Raw genomic sequence first — 18,630 nt, 5'->3', positions numbered from 1 at the left:
ACAGCTGCCGCCGCCTCGGGAGCCGGAGTCGCCGCTTCTCCAGTGGGTGCAGCCGGGGTCCCGACGGGGTCGGGCGGCCACCGGGGCTGGAGCTCCAGCCACGGAGGCTTTTGCGTTTGCGCCGCGCCGAGGGCAGGGACAGGGACTGGGGTGAGGGGCTGTCCCGGAACGTCCACAGCTGGCGCTGGCCCTCCCCTGCCTGACAGCTTCCTGGCCCGGGGCTCCCGGTGCCGGGCTCCGCGTCAGATGCTCGGGGGGCGGTGGCAGCACCCGGAGCCGGCCGGGGACGGCGCGGCGGGCTTCCAGCCCCGCGGCTTGGCGGAGAGGACAGGCTGGGGAGCTGGGGCTTTCAGAGTGCGCCTGGCGCGCAATTCGTGCCACTAAAAAATAAACCCAGCGAGCTCGCCCGGGGCTTAGGACCGCTCGGGACATGGGTACTTGGCGGCGCGCTTTCCAGGCGGTGTCGGGGAGGCCGAGGGGTTGGCTGGAGTCGCTGCCGCCGGGGGCCTGGGCTTTTCCGCCAGCTGTGGACCGAACGGTCTTCACTTACCCAAAGTAACTGCGCCACGCGCAGGCGGCGCGCGGGTTGGGCTCGGGAATGGGGACCGCGAAGCTTCAGCATCCCCATGCCCTGAATGTCTCCCCCGCCTCGGCGATTTGTCTGTTGCAGCTGGCAGGGGCCGCCTGAAGTGGGAGCAGCGCCTGGAGAAGGCGGGAGGAGCCCGGCCCGGGGGACGGGCGGCGGGAGAGCGGGACCCCGGCGGCGCGGCGCGCTTAAGGGCGCAGCGGCGGCCGCGGACCGAGCCCGGGGCGCGGCGAGAGGCGGCGGGAGCCGGCGGCCGCTTGGCATCATGCGGCGAGGGGGGCTGCTGGAGGTCGCCCTGGGATTTACCGTGCTCTTAGCGTCCTACACGAGCCATGGGGCGGACGCCAATTTGGAGGCTGGGAACGTGAAGGAAACCAGAGCCAGCCGGGCCAAGAGAAGAGGCGGTGGAGGACACGACGCGCTTAAAGGGTAACGGAATGGGCCAGCTCTTTTGGAATGGGTCTCCCCTCCCCCTCTCCTGAGTATCAAGATACAGAGGAACTGACAAGTTCGATTCACGACTCTAGAAGGATCCTTGACAAGACCTCCTGGGGACACCTTAGAGGTGCAAAGGTTACCCAGGTCTCCCCACGTTCGAGGCTAAACCACCTTGCTCCTACTTTTTAAGGATTTCTGCCCCAGAGGCGAGATCACGGTTAAAAGGAACCTTGGGTTCTTGTCGAGGCAGATTTTGGGAGGCGAGAAGGGTTCTTTGAGGAAGAAGGGGAGGAGCCGCGACGGAGAGAAGAGAAGCCCATTCCTTTCCCTTCATACCAATTCCAGTTGTGTTTAGGGGAAAGTACTTTCCTTGTGGGCATCTTTGCAGACGCTGTATTTGTAAGGGAGCAAGGAAAGGAAGGGATCCCAATGACAGACAGTCAGAGAAGACACACTGTTAATATTCGGCTGTCCTCTGAGTTATGCTTCTTAAAATTAGGCACCCAGTTTTCTGGGTGATACTGCTTTTTAGATGTCTACGCTGGAAGCAGAGCAGGGAAAGAGTTTCTGAGAACTTGTTTTTGGGTTGTAAGGAGCTCTTCGTTTCACTGGGGCGGTAATGCTGCTGTGGCCGGCCTGAAATGGGTGTTTTAACCAGTGGTGTTATGTGTTACGTACATGCAGTTGAGCATTTCACCGGCTCCCTACACCCCTATGACTGAAAATGTTTCGGCAGGAAATATTTAAATTAGGCAGGTTGACTGTATAAGGATTGTCAGTTTCCTGAATTGAAGAAGGATGGGAAGACACTTCCCTTAAAATTGCTGAGATTGAGAGATCTTTTTTTCTGAGACTGTTTAAATTCAAGCCTCCGTAGAAGCAGCAGGACGGTCTGTAAATGACTCATTTTATCTCCTTGGAGGAGCCTGTTAAATGAACCTAGACAGGAAATACACAGAGGTTTTCTATTAAGGTCTTATGATTCTCATTTTTGCTGTTTTTTGAGTAGTTCTATAGCTTGATTATAGGGCCAGGAATGATCAAGTGATAGTGTCGATCGGGTATGTGGCTGAACATTTCACGTACTCTTTCTCGTGATGGGCTGTTTTAATCCCATTTGTACTGAAATTTGTGTCTGTGCGGCCCAGGGAGGGAAGACAAAGTGCGGTAAACTGAATGGACCAGTTTTTGAGTCCTGGTCAAGTCTGGGGACAGGATGATTCTCAGAGCCAAGCACTTAGGCCGTGGTAAAATATGCATGATTTTCTGACCCCAGGAAATAGTTACGATTAATTTAGTTCCATCTTGGCCTTTGTGGAAAATAAATCCAGGATTCTGACAGTGTTGGAAAGAAGATTTACTTATCATGATAAGCCTGATCCTGATCAGGCAGCAGACGTTTATTGCCCTGTGTGCAAGGCCCATGGTAAGTTCGACAGATGGACTGAAACTCTGATTTTCATATGTTCTCAAAAGGACCTGATTTAGTCCTGCATTTTTCCTTCAAAAAATATTTCTGCTGTATGATATTATCTTAATATCTAAGCTTGATGCCATTGCTCCTATATAGAGAAAGGAAGTGGGGGTTTAATTCTGTGGATGAAAGTCTGCAGGGAGACATTAGGCCTGGACAGGCATTTGTCTCATCTCTGTGTGTTATCACCAACCGGCCTGTTTCCTCGGGAGGCACGGACTCAATGTGAGAACAGAAACTAAGCTTTGTTGCTTAACGGGATGTCCACACTTTTACTCACACCATCACCTACTTCTGTTGGGTTTTACGTTTTTTATGATTAGAGAGAGCGAGCTCTCTGTGTTCCTCATAGTATTTGGCCACTAACACAGTCATTACCCTATTGCAAACTATTCATACAGCCTTCTTAAAAACTTGGTATTAATAGAACAGTAATTATGAGTGTCCCTAATCCTCATGTTATTGTTAAGATTTTATATCTATATAAAGGTTTTGAAAATAATTATAATTAACCTTTATAGTACAATAAATTATATGTTTATAATATAATATAATAACCTTTATAACATAAGAGTTTTTATTTTTATAATTCTCATGTTATCCACAATGTTTTTTTAATATATATATTTGGGGAGGTTAAAAAAATAATTTAAGAGGATATATATTTAAAAGTATTTCCCCTACCTCTCAGAGACCATTTTCTTTTATATTTTTCTAGAAATATTATAGGCATATATATACACATATACAAATATGTGTACATAATATATATACACACATGTATGTGTATGTGTGTGTATCCTTTTTAATACATGGAATATACTGTACATACTGTTCTGAACCTTGCTCGCTTTTGTATAGCTTTAGTGCATCCATCTTTTAACTCATACAGATCTGCCTTATACACAGAGTCCCATAATATGGCTGGAACAGTTCCCTAATAATGGCTCTTTAGATTATATTAATTTTTTTGCTATTACTAACATTCTTCTACACACCTGTGTGTGTACATGTGCAAATGTATATGTGCTATAAATTAATAAAAGTAGAACTGCTGGATCAAAGGTTTTCCAGTAGATTTTAAATAAACACCAATTCTGATGTTAACTTTGAATAGCATTTAAAATGTATTCTCTCTGCTTATTGCTATTACAGTTTCACATGAATAAGTCTTTTAACCATGCCCTGCTGTATAAATCATCAGGAAAAGCAGTTGTGTGTTACATTTTTCCAGTTATTGCTTAAAATTTCTATTTTTGCTAGTTAAAATAGTACCAGCTTCAAAGCTAACCTCTTTGACTACAGTTAAGCCTGTTTACCATTTTGATGGAAATACACAGTTTATGAAGTGAAAGTGATTTGTAATCCCTAAGTCTGCCTGATGCCCAGTTGGTGGCAGCAACTTTCAGCACCTCACTAATATTTCCTCTAGTTAAAAGGTGCTTTAAACTCATCAGTGTCTGCTGGGCACTGGTCTAGTCTTCCACAAATACTGCCCTCTTGTCTTTGTCTAATGTGACAGGTGACTACAGAATTTGCTGTTCTTCTTGGGGTATATATTCCTTCCTGTCAGCTCTCTTGCCTTGCAGACTGGGGACCTGCCTAGTTTTTCTCTCCCTGGGTGTGTAGTCCTAGCTTGTCTTCCTCTCCTCCCATCCTGTTGCAGGTGTTTTTTTTTTTTTTTTTTTTTTTCTTTTCTTTTTTTTTCCTTCCCACTGGGCAGCAGAAGTTGTTCCACAGTGGAAATTTAAGCATCCTCAAGTTTCTTCCCAGCTTTCACTGTGTTTTCTTAGACTAAATCGCCAATTTCTGTTTTTACAGGAAATCCTTTTTTTTATGGAATGAGTGTGGTCCCCATTCACTCTGCAAAAATTGCATTTTTCTCTGTTTTGAAATGAGAATTTTGCAAGTTTTCAAAAAATAAATGTATAGTAGTTTTCCTTTGCCTGCGCATCACTTAACATGTGTGAAATGACTTTATGAGAAATAATACTAGCTTTATTGTTTGAGTTTCAGTTCACAAAAATTTTTCTGAGCTACATTCTCTACTTTTGTGATTAGGCAAACAGTATGGGACACAATTCAATTAAAAAAAACACAACTTTACTTGAATAGCAATAGTTATGCACCATTTATTTATGATAGTCTTATTGCTTTAGCTCCCAGATAAGGAAATATTACAGTTTCCTGTTAAAGGGAAAATTTTTTTAGAGTGAAACCCCCTTTTCCCAAATCTCTGATAAGATGACTTGAGAACTTCTATCCTTCTTACCTGGTTTATAAGTGTATAAGACTGGTTGTATTTCACACAATTTGTTCCGTTGTATGTGATTCCTTTTGGTCTTTATTTATTTGTTTATTTTTTTCTGGAGGTCTTGTTACCAGAAAAATACACATGGAATAGTTCATACACAGGGTAGATTATGTGATGGCAAACTCCAAGGGATTAATTACATAGAAGTCTGTTATTAAAATAAAGAACTTCAACAGGGAACACAGAAAAAATCCTGTAGACTTTATAAAGTCAATTTTACTTTACAAAGAGTACTTTAAGATTTCATCTGAAGTCAGATAGGCTAATAATTAAATATGGGGCATAGACTCCTGCAGTGGTATGGTTTGTCCTCGCGTTTATTGAAAAGATTAAGCTAAAATATTGCAACACCGTTAAAAAAAAAAGATATTCTTAAACAGAAGATTTCAGCAATTCCACATTTTAAACAAGAAGATGGAGACAAAATATTTATTTATGTGACTCATTTTGTAACATTTAAGACTTAGAGGTTGTTTACAACAATGCATAACTTGTTGGAATCACAGATTAATTAAAACATGCATCAGTCTACGTGAGGTGAGGTCAGGGCTGATGGAAATGGAAGTACAGACATCCCTCCAAGCTTATTTGGAATTTTAAAGAACAATGAAACATTCCTTTGTCTTCTTGTGTAGCAGATGCTTAAAAAGACTATAATATTATGCCAGTGACTCTAATCAAGCAAAATACTGACCAAATTATTAGGGTGTTCACAGAATACTTTGTTTGCTTTTTCCTACGATAAACTAAACAACAAGCCTAACCAATTTGTGAATTTTAGCCTAAATTTTCAATGTGAAATAAGATTTTAAGTATGTTTTCTTGAAATGGAAATAAATCATATTAACAACTTCTTGGTTTCTAGAAACTAACCCAACAAATAGGCCTTTTCAAGCATCTTAGAATTCTTTTCCATGAAATTTTTTGAGAAAGCTGCCATCCATCATATATCAGGCCTGAGTTACGTGGCAGGCATGTGAGAGTTTAATGTTTCAAGTTTGTAAAGCTTGCGTTTCCCATTAGATTGTAAAATCATCACAGGCAAGAACCCTATTATTATAAGCACTTTAACACTAACTTATCATTAGATGGGATTTCAAAGAGCTCATTAACTCAGGAAGCCTTGATTGAATGCTAGCCTGAATTTAGCCCAGTGACATACAGCCCCATAGCCTGGAGGGGCTTAATATTTGGTAGGCGAATCAGATGCGTTACGTGAACCAGGAGTCAACAGAAAAGTAGCACAGGGCGTGAGGTCTAGGAGTAAGTAAAAACAAATAATAATAGCAATTGTAGTAGTGTTAGGTGACATTGAGATGACATTTGTGTGCCAGGCACTGCCCTCAGTGTTTTACATATGACAACTCATTTGATGCTCACAGCATCTCTGTGAGGTGAGTCCTTTTATTAGTTTCCTTTTACAGCTGTGAGAGCCGAGATACGCAAAGGTTAAGTTTTAAAGACAAATTCTGAGCATTAAATTTTCTTTCTCCATTAATTTTAGTTATGGTTTTGGTTTTTCATTCCACTGGACAAAAATGCAAGACTAAGACTTTGGTAAAATTCCACTTAAAATTCCTAATATTCCTTCATGCTAGTTCACACGTCCCAGGTATAGTTAATAACATTGTAATATTTTGTCAAATAAGAAACTTTCTCTAACATTTCTGCAAAGATACTAATAAAATACAGAAAGAATTATAGACTGTCAGAGCTGGTGGGGTCTTTGGATGGCGCAAATGGTATGTTTTACTATTATACCTTAACTTTTGTGGAGGGTGGTAGGTACCTATCACAGGCACCCTTCTTCTGCATTGCCCGGGGTTCTCAGCTGGAGACATTCCTTATTATTTCCTTTAGAATCCTTCCTCTATGTCCCATATGAGAAATTTCTCTCAGAATGGAGTTACAAGAGATGTTTGTCTTTTCAGGGGAAACTGGTATACGGCTTAAGTTTTTACCAACATGATGAGTTATTTAATTCTCTCTGTTCTATATATGATTCCCTCTGAGCCTATAAGCTCAGAGCCATTAGTATAATATAATTTTTGCTTTAAATTGTGGCAATAGTGGTGAAGAATAGCAAGCTCTGATACATCACTCCCTATTCGACTTCACATATGTTAATTCATTTAATACATAACGTCTTTATGAGGAAGATTATACCTACTTGCCTATTTAACAGGTGAGGAAACTGAGGGATGCAGAGTTTCCGCTGTCCTCTCCAGGGACATAAACTAGTAAGAGATAGAGTTGGGAAATCTGGCTTCGTAGTTGGTACTCTTAACCAATATATTTTACTGCTTCTCAGTTCTAATAAATCTTATACCTGGAAAGTTTGTTTCTTTCTTCCGTATTCTTCCCCACCGTCTTCTATCATTGCTGTGGGGAAAGACTCGACATTTATTGAAGGCAGATGCAGTCACATGACTGGGAAGCATCATTGGGGGAATAGGATTAATCAGAAAAGACTTCAGAGAGAAAGTCTGTCAAGGGTTGGCAAACTGTGGACCAAGCTGCCTGTTTTTGTAAATAAAGTTTTATTGAAACAAAGCCATGCCCATTTGTTTATGTATTATCTGTGTCTACTTTCACACTACAGCAGCAGAATGGAGTAGTTGAGACAAAGACAGTATGGCTAGTAAAACTGAATTATCTGCTATTTGGCCCTTTACAGAAAAAGTTTACTGACTTCTGGTCTAAGTGACAAGTAAGTGACTATCTACTAGGACTGAGAACTTCTCGAAGGCAGAGTTCTTGTTTGTTTTATTTATCACTAGGGGTAACTAGGAACTGGGCACATGGTAGGTGTTCAATAGACAATGTTTAATTGACCACTTTTTATTGACTGACTGAGTAAGGCAAATTATATAAATTAGAGCTTGGAGGAAGTGTAGGAGAGAAATAAAGGAAAAAGGAGAGTGAAAAAGGCACGAAGTGAAAAGGAGATGAAGTGTTTGGGATCGAGGGACATTGAGTGCAGTCAGGCAGGGTTTGCGTTGCGTGGTTCCAAGGAGCAGAGTTCATAGTGTAGCCTATGAAAGTAGTGCCCCCTGGAGCTGTGCAGTGTGCAGGCTTTTGTTCCTGCTCATAGACAGTGATATTGTTAGGGGTGGGAGAGGGACTGAAGGACACATAACGTTACTATCTGACTATTGTGAAAGGTGAGGATGGCGAGCTACTGAAGGATTCTAAGATGGGGACGTGATCAGCTCTTTGCCACTCTGGCGGAGGTGTGAAAGATGTACGGATTAGAGAGTAAGGAGACTAGAAGCAGGGAAATTTGGGAGGCTTATCTAGGAGTCAGGGTGAGAGTGGATGATCGCCTGAGCAATGGCAGCGGCAGGGTGAAGAAGAGGCTCAAGTGGTGTTCCAGAAGTAACGCGGGCAGTACTTGACCACTTGGTTGTGAGAGGCAAAGGTGGGAAGGCACCTGGGCTGCTTCTACCTCCATATATATTAAAACATATTATACATAAAAACATTATAGCACCATTAATGAGAAGGTAAAGAGAAACAAAAATCATTCCTAGTCCCTCTACTACAACGAAACAAGCTACTTTCATTTGTGAGTATTTTGGTTATCTTATTGCTATGTAACAAATTACCCCAAACTTTAGTGGCTTAAAGCAACAGCAGTTTTATTATTTCTCATGATTCTGTAGGCCAGGAATTTGGACTGGGCACAGTGGGGAATCTTGTCTCTGCTCCTCTCAATGTCTGTTGGGGCTGGAATGAGCAAGATGATTTCTTCACCTGTGTTTCTGGTTCTGTGGTCGTGGACTGGCGCCTGCAACCCTGTTTACTTTGGTGTGGTTTATCTAAAGGGCCGGACAGAGAGGGGAATAAAGGAAGCGAAGAGCCACTTGTCCGGCTCTGCTGGAGCCTTCAGATTTTAAAGCTCTCTTGTAGGTAGTCTCCTGCCTGGGCCTGCCCTTGGGGATGGAGCCACGGAGTGTGTTTTTTCAAATGGGGAAACTGAGCCTCAGGTGCAGTGACCAGGCCTTCCTCAGAGTAGTGTCTCTTGCAGCTGGATCTTGAACAATAGCCTCTTGACCGTTGATCACACACTTTAACCCGCAGAGCTAATTTGAATGGCTGAGGGCTGGCTGGAAGGGCTCGAATGGGCTCTGTGTTATCAGTGTTGGCTGGGTTTCCGGGTTCTCCTCCAGAGAGTCTCAGATCGTCTCCCTCTCCACATGGCCTCTCTGCAGCACTCTCCAGCAGCATAGCCAGACTTTTTACGTGGCAGCTCAGGATCCCAAGAGCACAAAAGTGGAAGCTACCAGACTTTCTTCAAACTTAGCCTGGAATGGCATGGCCTGGAATTTTATGCAAGTCACAGGGCTTGCTCAGGTTCAAGGACTTGGACTAATAAGCCCTACTTCTTTTTTTTGGTGAAGAAGATTAGCCCTGAGCTAACATCTATTGCCAATCTTCCTCTTTTTGCTGAGGAAGATTGGCCCTGGGCTAATATCCGTGCCCATCTTCCTCTACTTTATGTGGGACGCCTGCCACAGCATGGCTTGATAAGTGGCACAAAGGTCCGCACCTGGGATCCAAACCTGCAAACCCGAGGCCGCAGAAGTGGAGCACGGGAACTTAACCACTGTGCCAGCAGGCTGGCCCCTAAGCCCTGCCTCTTAATGTGGGGAGCAGCTTGTGTCTGCAGGGAGGGCAGGAGTTTGGGGGGACATCTTTGGAGACTAGCTACCACACTGAGGCGATGGGTTTTGAGGAGGTTAATCGGATGTTTTAATTCTAACTTGATCGAGTCTGGTTGACTTATTTCCCTGCTGAAGATGCTTCAGAATGAAAAATGCTACGTGAATAATATGTCTCCGTAATCTGTTAGATTAATGTTAAGGGCATTGTTCTTAGCTTGACCACAGTTCCACATCTAAAGAACTCACAAACCCTGGGAATAAGGTTAAATTCCTAATAAACTGGCAGATTTTGTTTTTTCAAGTATAAGAATTATAAAACTCCTAACTTTCCCCCTTTCTCCTTTAGCTTCTAAGAAACTCAGGGACACATTTAATGCACAATCACTTTAATTTATTAACTTAGGTATTTGGTATCTTATGCCTTCCTTCTATATGGAATTTTACTTTCAATTTCTATTAATAGCCTCATTTCTATATAGTTATTGGTGTAATTCACCTTAAAAACATTTTTGGGGGGGTCAGGGATTATAATTAAAAAATAAAAATAGATGTGCAATTGCCAATAGAATTAATATTCTAGTGAGCTGAACTCTTATTTTTGTCGTAAATGGAGTAGCTACACTGTTAATCGAAAAATTGAATTAGGAATATAGTCAAGTTTGGATTGTGGAATATAGTCAAGTTTGGCTTGTAGATTCAATATTCTACTATATCAAACTCTAGTTTTAAGTTCTTGTGACTTTACCACTTTCTCAAGTGGCTTTTTTGTTGAAGTTATCACTGAGTCTATTTATTCAGCCCCCTCAGAGCGGAAGGGAGAGAGGAAAATTCCCTATCTCCACCATTCCCAGCCGAAGATGTATTCCAGACGGCAAGCAGGCTCAGAGTGGGAGAGCTGCTCCATTAGACAAGTGATTTGGTTCAGTGTTTTGAAAGGTTGTGAATTCCTAGACCATCAGTCATACTTACATTCAAATATAAGTATCCAAACACATCTAAGTCCAAATATAGTACAACCATTTTGTGATGTTGGCGTTGGGAGAGAGGATTTATGTCAGCCCTATGGACACATTATGTGTGCTGTTAAGTTCATGGTTTTGAACTGAAGTATAGTAATATCTCTATTAATAAAGAGAATGTATTCTAGAGACATTTGTTTTGTTTTGTTTTTCTATTTCTTCTTTTTCTCTTTTCTCTTCCTCTTTTTCGTCTTCTTTCTCATTGCCATCTTCTCCTTTTTCTTTTTCTTCTTCATCATTGACCTCTCATCTTTTTCTTCTTCTTCTTGTAGGTAACTTCATAAGCTGAGCTACAAATAAAATAGGAATAATAGGACTATCAAATAAGGGTTAAAACATTAAGAAAAATAAATTTTAAGTAAAATGGAGTGTTTTGGAATCTTGGAGCGTTCAAAAAGAAAAGCAGAGATCAAGTTTTTGTTAGCGGAGGGAAGGAGAAATATTGAGGGAGGTGGGAAGAGAGAGTTGGGAGAAAGTTCTGGAGTGAAGAGTCCTGTCAGCCAGTGGACGTGGTCTGGACAGAGCAGGTGCCGGGTTGTGACAGATGCTAGTGACGACTCCCTCACTCCTGGCAGTGTTGGGACCAGGCGACCTATGGCCTTAACCTGTGTCCTCTTCAGGGGACAGAGGATTTTTGGAGGAGAGTCAGGACATGAAAGAAAGACACTTGGATGCTGGAAAAGATTCCTGTAAAAACATTTAGAGGAATGCAGTGGAAAAGCAGGTTAATCTGTCATTTATTATGTACCTGTGTATGGTGCTATGTAAAGTTTGGTGTCTCCCCCCGCCCCATGGATAATGGTTTATTGTCTACCATTTCCCCTACCCATTTGGTGCTAATTTATAAGACTGTGTAATCAGACCCTAATAGGTTGGTGTCTTTGATGACTAATTTTTAAAGAATCTTCTTATTTTTAATTTTTTTTTTTTTGCGTATGAAATCATGACTCAGATCTTCCTCTATAGTCAGACCATCCATCTTTATAAAAATATTACAAATTAGAGTGATAGTGGGATGGATATTAGAAATTTATAGATGCTGAAGCTGAGGCCCAGAGAAGGCTCATTAAAAAGTGCTCAAGGTACTTATTTTCTTCTCTACTTCGTAGGTGTGGAAGCTGAGCCACATGGTGTCAAGAGCTGGTTTAAGTGGATGTGTGTTGCTGGGTAGGAGACTGTGCCCCTCTTTGGGTTCATACCCTGGAGAGGGTGACTGGTATCTGCAAGTCCTCAACTGTGCTGCAAATAAGCAAACCTGCATCATGTGGGCATGGACATTTTTCTTGTTCTCATTTATTTGGCCTTAAGCAGTGCGATCAGTCTCTCAGTGGTCAACCCTGATGGGAGGCTGGGCACTAGAGTTTTAGCTCCTCAACGCTACCTTGCTGTCAGTGGAAGCCTCCAGATTAAGTGGGGTTGAGTGGGATGGGCTTTTAAAGGGAGATAGTTGCCAGGGAGGGTAGCAGTGAAGGGGTGGGAGAAAGTGAAGTGGGAGTCTTCTCTCGGAGTCTGAAGGGTAACCCTCCCATCCCACAGTGACACTTTTAATTAGCAATTAGAATGTCAAATGTCCTGGGATGGGCCATGACACTTCTAGGTCTGTAAGCTCCGACTCTTATAACTTGCTGACTCAGTTATACGAACTACTAATTTATACATTTAGATTTCATGTAATAAGCATACCAGTGAAGAAAAAAATCTTAAATTCTTGTGTTTTCTTCTGTATCGTCTATCCCAATGATTTTGTAGAACATCTGCCTGATCCAGTGACAACTGTTTGTTGAGCATTGGTTGTGTTTGAATTGGGCCTAATGCTTAATTCTCAGAATGAACACCTTGTCTCAAGCCTGTTGATATTATTATCTTCTTTCCAATGTTTCTAGGCGGAACTACATTTGGAATATCTTTCTCTCTCTTTACCAATGGGGTTAATGTCTGAGATGTTGCCGACAAGTGCTTTGCAAGGAAGAACTTGATATACAACCTTCAAGTCGACAAATAGGTTTTGATCTTTCGTGGACTGCTGCTGCTTCACACCCCAGAGTTTAGGCCGCTGACCTCAAGTTTGCAAATTTTATATCCCATTACCACCCTGTGAGCTCTGTACTCCCCAGGGCCACATAGTTGATGTTTTAGCTGGAATCTGAGAAAGTGTCTGAACATTTCCTGAAGACTTGGCTAGGAGCGATTTGGCAGTTCAGTCATAAAAACCCAGAGCTAGTGGCTGGGGTATACGTTATAATTACCTCACACTGTTTCCTATTTGAGCCTGGTTGTGGGTAGCTGGGTAGAGTGGTATTGCATGTGGGACTATATTTTACAGGACGGAGGAGTCATTTGCAATGAACACTAATAACCATTGGTCATGTTTTCGGGGAGGCCTGGAAGTGTGGGCATAGACATGCCTGGGGTTAAGTCTTGGCTCTACCACCTACCAGGAAGGAACCTCAGACAAGTGGCTTGATCTCTCTGAGCCTCAGTTTCCTTACTTGTAAAACAAGATTGTAATACTCATCTTTCTGGGCTGTCTTACTATTTAATGAGATAATACATTTCATGTTCCTAGTCCATGCCTGTGTGTTTAGCTACGATGATGAGGATGATTATAATTCCGTTACAGATCAGGAGAATGAGGGGGTGGAGTCATACAAAGAGGCTGGATTTTTATGGCCAGTGCAAAAAGTTAGATAATCATTAGTATCTGGATACCACAATCTCCACTTTTTCATCTTGGAACTGATTATTTTCAGAAACGTAGGAAGCAAGCTTGAACTTCAAAAATTTTAAAAACGTAATGTGAATGGAAACTTCCTTTGCCTGTGGCGATCTGGTTATACCTGGAGCAGATAAGGTTTTTATTTTTAAATTGCCCCTTCCCCCAAATTTTGTTGCCTTTGTTGGGAAATAAATGTACTAAGCGTTATTCCTTATTAATATGCCCCCTCAACTCTTCCAGAGAAGCTTGCGTTTCTTTCTATTGGCGGATCTGGCAAACAGGCTTTGTCTCCTTCCTGATGAGCACTCTTTTCAAGAGCCTTTGTGAAAGTAAGTTAGGTTTTAGGAAATGAGAAGACAGGCCTGAAACCACTTTCTTGGGCACCAAGTACAAAGAGATACCCTGGGAGTTAGGACTGTTTTGTGGTGAGGTGACTGGCCATTTTTGCAATGCACTTTAATTGCTTTTAACAGAGTAAGGATTTGGTTATGATCGGGTAGCCAAGATGACTACCGGTTATTCCAAGCCACCCTACCCTTCAGCTCCTGATCTCCTAGGTAAACAGATAAACTCTTTCCCAGCTTCCATATATCAGGTCTCATGGAGAACTCTGGCAGTGCTCTGGTCACATGCCCATCACTGTGGCCAAAGAAATGGGGCACTCGGTCTGGCCAGGCCTGAGCCGTGTGGAGTGAGTTCCTCTTAGGAAAGAGCAGTATGGCTAGCAAAGAAGAGGAAGGGATGCAGGGTGGGTAAACACAACGCATCTGCACCCAAACCGAGAAAGCTCTCTTTTCCATAGACCCAGTACTCCTCCAACTCACTCTGTCATTACTGTTCTCTCCAGGTGCTTTGTGGGCAGGCCTTGCTACGTGATTTGGGGCCAGGCTGACTCAGATTGGCCACCCCTGAAAAGAGCCATAGCCTCCGCTTTCCAAGTGAAAATTCCCTTCCTTTGGCTTCATGACATGAGACAACATAATGCTCATTCGGTGCAAAGGGATTCTTATTTGTTGCTGTTTTTCTTCGGTGCCCTATTTCTCTTGAGAAATTGAAAATCTCTTTGTTTTTTTCATTTTCTTTGAATGATTTCCATTTTGATTTTAACGAGAGTTGGTTTTCAAGAGATCTTAAACTATTGAACACTAGGGAAAGTGAAACAAAGCATACGTTATCTTAATTTAGGCAAAGCTTTTGTAGAGTGCCTATACCCGGCACCCTTACATACTAACCTCTGGTTAACTGATGGGCAATAAACTCTAAGAAGTTGTGGTTGCTTCATATTCATTCACAGCCTATAAAAATAAGGAAAAATAAGGAATGGATTAAACAGATAGTAGTTATTTTTCTATTTGTCATTAAAAATGTTCAAATGACCTAATACCTCTCATCCCTTGGAGTAAATCAAACCACCACCAATACAATCAAAGTTTATAAAAAAGCAAAAATATAAAAACCAAACAAACAAATATCAGGTACTTTCTGTGCTCTTCTAACGTCCCAGGAAAGAAAGAAACCTCAAATAACAAACTTTTCTTTTCAAAGTTTTGAAAACCTTTCAGGAATTTTACAAGAATATGCAAGCCATTTTTTCCTTTTTTTGTCAGCAATTCTGACTTAATATAGACATTGTTGACCATTTGACAGAATTCTAGACAACAGGGTCTCCTTTGACCTTAGATTGACTTATCTTCTCATTTGCATTTGGGCCTTTCCCTGAAAATAGGTTCACACACATTCTCACACGTTGAAGAATCAGAAAACATACCAAGATTCCTTGCTAAATGATTTCCTCCTTTTCTTTCCTATTTCCCATGGCTATAAGAATTCTTCCATTTGTGAACAGAAAAGCCAAAATTCAGCCCTTTTATGGACCTGATACAAGTCAATTCCTTTCCCCTCAGACTTATTTTTTGTTAACTGATGGGTTTATGTTTGTCGTAAAGAAGGATAAGGTATTCTTAGGAAAATGAATCATGTAAAAAAGCAGTTGAAGTGCCCTAGGGAACCCATGCTCTGGGCTGACATGCTTAATTACTTGCACAAGTGTGGTTTAGTCGTTTGTTCGTGGATTCCTTGTCTGATAAACATTAACCTTGTTTAGTAGCTGTGTGCTTGAGATTCATGGAAACACTTTGGTTAGTTCTTGCCACTGTTTAAGATGGTAAACATGTTGGGATTGGACTGTTATTATCCCTAAATGGGGGTCCCCATCCCTCTCAGGAATGTTGAGTTGAATAACAGATAAAAGTGGTTCTTCAAGCTTGTGAAAAAAGAAAAGAAAAATGTGGTGTCGTGATGGTATGGAGGAGAGTATGGTTATCAGGACGAACTAGGCCAGATGCTGCTTCAGAGTTGTTTTTCAACTTTTTTTTTTTTTTCTGAGGAAGGTCAGCCCTGAGCTAACATCCATGCATCCTCCTCTTTTTGCTGAGGAAGACTGGCCCTGGGCTAACATCCATGCCCATCTTCCTCCACTTTATATGGGACGCCGCCACAGCATGGCCTGACAAGCGGTGCATTGGTGCCGATGGGATCTGAACCCTGGCCACCACCAGCGGAGCGCGCGCACTTAACCCCTAGGCCATGGGGCCAGCCCTGTTTCTTAACTCGTTAACATGAAGAATTTTAAATATATACCAAACTAGAGACAGTAATACAATGAATCTCCAGCTTCAGCATTTATTAATTAATGGTCAATCTTGTTTTATCCACTTCTCTCTCCTGCCACAGATTATTTTCGAGTAAATCTCTGACAAATAATTTAATTAGTGAACATTTCAATATGTATCTCTAAAAGATAAGGACTCTTTAAAAATATGAACACAATACCACTATCACATTTAAAATTAGCATAAATTTTTAAAATATTGTCAAATATCCAAGATTTAAATTTTCCTGAGTAGGTCATAAATTTTATTTATTTTTTTTTACACTTTGTTCAAATCAGGATCCAAATAAAGTTCATATTTTGTAATTGGTTGATATGTCTCTTAAATACTTTTAAATGCATAGATTGTCTGTGATCTTTTCCCTTTGTAATTAATTTATTAAAGGTATTGATTCATGCTATCATAATATCACTTACTGTGGAATCTGAAAAAGCTGAATGAACTCAGAGAAACAGAGAATAGTGTGGTGGTTACCAGGGGCTGGAAGGTGGGGGAACAGGGGAGATATTGGTCAAAGGGTATAAACTCCTAGTTATTAGATAAACAAGTTCTGGGGATCTAATGTACAGCATGGTGATCATAGCTAATAATACTGTATTATATACTTGAAAGTTGCTAAGAGAGTAGATCTTAAACGTTCTCACCACAAAAAAGAAATAGTAACTGTGTGACAGGATGGAAAGTATTAGCTAATGCTATATGGTGGTAATCATTTTGCAATATATAATGTATCAAATCAACATGTTGTACACCTTAAAGTTACACAATGTTATGTGTCAGTTATATCTCAATAAAGCTGGAAAAAAATAAAGAAATTGGTTCATGTCCTGTAGAGCACTGTTATTTAAAATGCCAGTCCAGAAAGTGCATATTAGCAGTCTGTGATGAGAAGAGAAGCACATGTCAGAATGTAAATCCAGTATGTCGCTAAGAACACTATTTAGCTCAGCTGATTTTTTTTTTTTTTCACAGCAAGACTTTCTCGATGACGGAAGCAGTAAGGTGATTTGCATTCAAGCTTAAGCTCCTTATCTCATTATAATTGGTAATATATAGTGTGTGGACCAGCACTGGCCAGTCCTTGGCCAAAACTTGGAGTACACTGCTGTCGAGTTTCTCACAGTCTAGTGATGACTGCATTCCAGTGGTGGTGGTACTTATTGTGTTCCTCTGCCCCCTGTATTTGCTGTGACTTGCTAGTTAGAGCCATAGGCTTCATCCAATTAAGAATCAACTTTCTGGCAAGACTTTTCAAGTGGTGTGTGTACTTACACATTAGTTCCATCATATCTTCTAGTCTTTCTTTTTGTGGTGTTAGCAGCCATTGATGATCATTGTTTAGATCCATTAATTTATTAGGGTAACAGAACAGGAGATATTTGAATTCTGTCATTTCCTATTATTTATCAATACTGTAAAGTTTTACACCTAGTGTGGAACGTATGCTCAGTGCTTCATAGCCAGCAATGTCTGCAATGCTGCCAGGTCTGCTTTTTCTGCACCTGTCGAAACTGACCCACAACTTTGAGGGCTGTGGAATTATTTAATATCTAATACTAAAAATTAGCTATTACGAGGTATAAAATTGTGGAAAATTTACACAGAAGGAGCCTGGCACTTGAGGGGGCAGGCAAAGAAGTATATAATTCTGCAAGGGTCCATTCCTCTCCCTCATCCCGTGATCTTTCGTGAGAGTCAAGATGGAGACACTCAATGTATTGTTTTTATATTACAGTAGGAGTTTCAGGCAAGGGCTTTATGAAAAGTTGGTAAGATTTTGGACTAAGGGTGGAAAGAAGATGTTTGCAGATATTTTAACATTCGGAAGCAAATGTTTGTACCCTCATTTCGGCATTGCTTTCTCAGGAATGCTTTTTTTATTTAAGAAACAGGAACTTGAAACTCATCGTGGTAATCCTTTCACGATACATGTAAGTGACATCATTATGCTGTACACCTTAAACTTATACAGTGCTGTATGTTAATTATATCTCAATGAAACTGGAAAAAACACACAAACAAAAAGAAATAGGATCAAGTACAGTTTTAGTGATTCAGGTGAAAGAGTCTGAAAAACGCTGGTATATCCAGCTCCCCTTGGGAAGGGAATGCAGGGACAAGAGCTACCCCAGGAGCTTCACTCTGAGTGTTCATGGGGGATTAGTGTGTTGTGTGTGTGTGTGTGCAAGTTGCATTTCACTGCATGTCAGTGAAAGATGTATGCTGTTCTGTGAGGCTGATGTATTTTACTACCTGATGTCAAATTCCAGGTAAACTGACAGGTTTTTAGAACAGAGACTGTGTCTTTGGGAGCTGCTATAGAGGTTTGGAAACCTTTTAGGTATGTTAGGAGGTGGAATGGGTGGATGTGTTTCGCTGTGTTTTGACAGCATCATCTGCTGCTCAGAGGTTGTCACTTTGTTGAAGATTTGTGCTGGCATTTAGCACCCAGTCTGCTTAAGTATAGCTTGAAACACTAATGCTGTCACACTTTCCCCAGGGCTCACAAAGGTGTTGAGAGGTCAGTGCTGGGATCGCTCAGGCTGAGAGGGAAATCTTTTGGACTGGATTTCAGGGAAGAGCTGTGCTGGTGGTTGGAATGAGAGTTGCTACTTTCTCTGTGAAATTGACAGTGTCCCGACAGCCCCTGACTTAAGTCATAGAGACGTGAATGTGGAAGGTGTTTTAGAACATCATCTGGGTCACCCTGGCCTTTGTGCAGCTCATAGTCTTCCTAAACTGGG

At 41.4% G+C, this 18,630-nt stretch overlaps 1 protein-coding gene across 1 annotated transcript in view; it reads left to right on the top strand.

The window, feature by feature from the left end:
* The first annotated feature begins 678 nt into the window (after positions 1-678).
* Positions 679-18,630, top strand: part of FBN1 (fibrillin 1) — a 227,559-nt gene continuing 209,607 nt past the window's right edge. Inside the window, exon 1 of the mRNA XM_058541525.1 lies at positions 679-1,015. Coding sequence (XP_058397508.1) covers positions 852-1,015 — 164 coding nt within the window. The 5' untranslated portion in view covers positions 679-851. The remainder of the gene's footprint in view (positions 1,016-18,630) is intronic.

This window comes from Diceros bicornis, chromosome 5 (genome assembly GCF_020826845.1).
Source record: "Diceros bicornis minor isolate mBicDic1 chromosome 5, mDicBic1.mat.cur, whole genome shotgun sequence".
NCBI classification, from domain to species: domain Eukaryota; kingdom Metazoa; phylum Chordata; class Mammalia; order Perissodactyla; family Rhinocerotidae; genus Diceros; species Diceros bicornis.
This window is presented reverse-complemented; position numbering and strand designations above follow the sequence as displayed.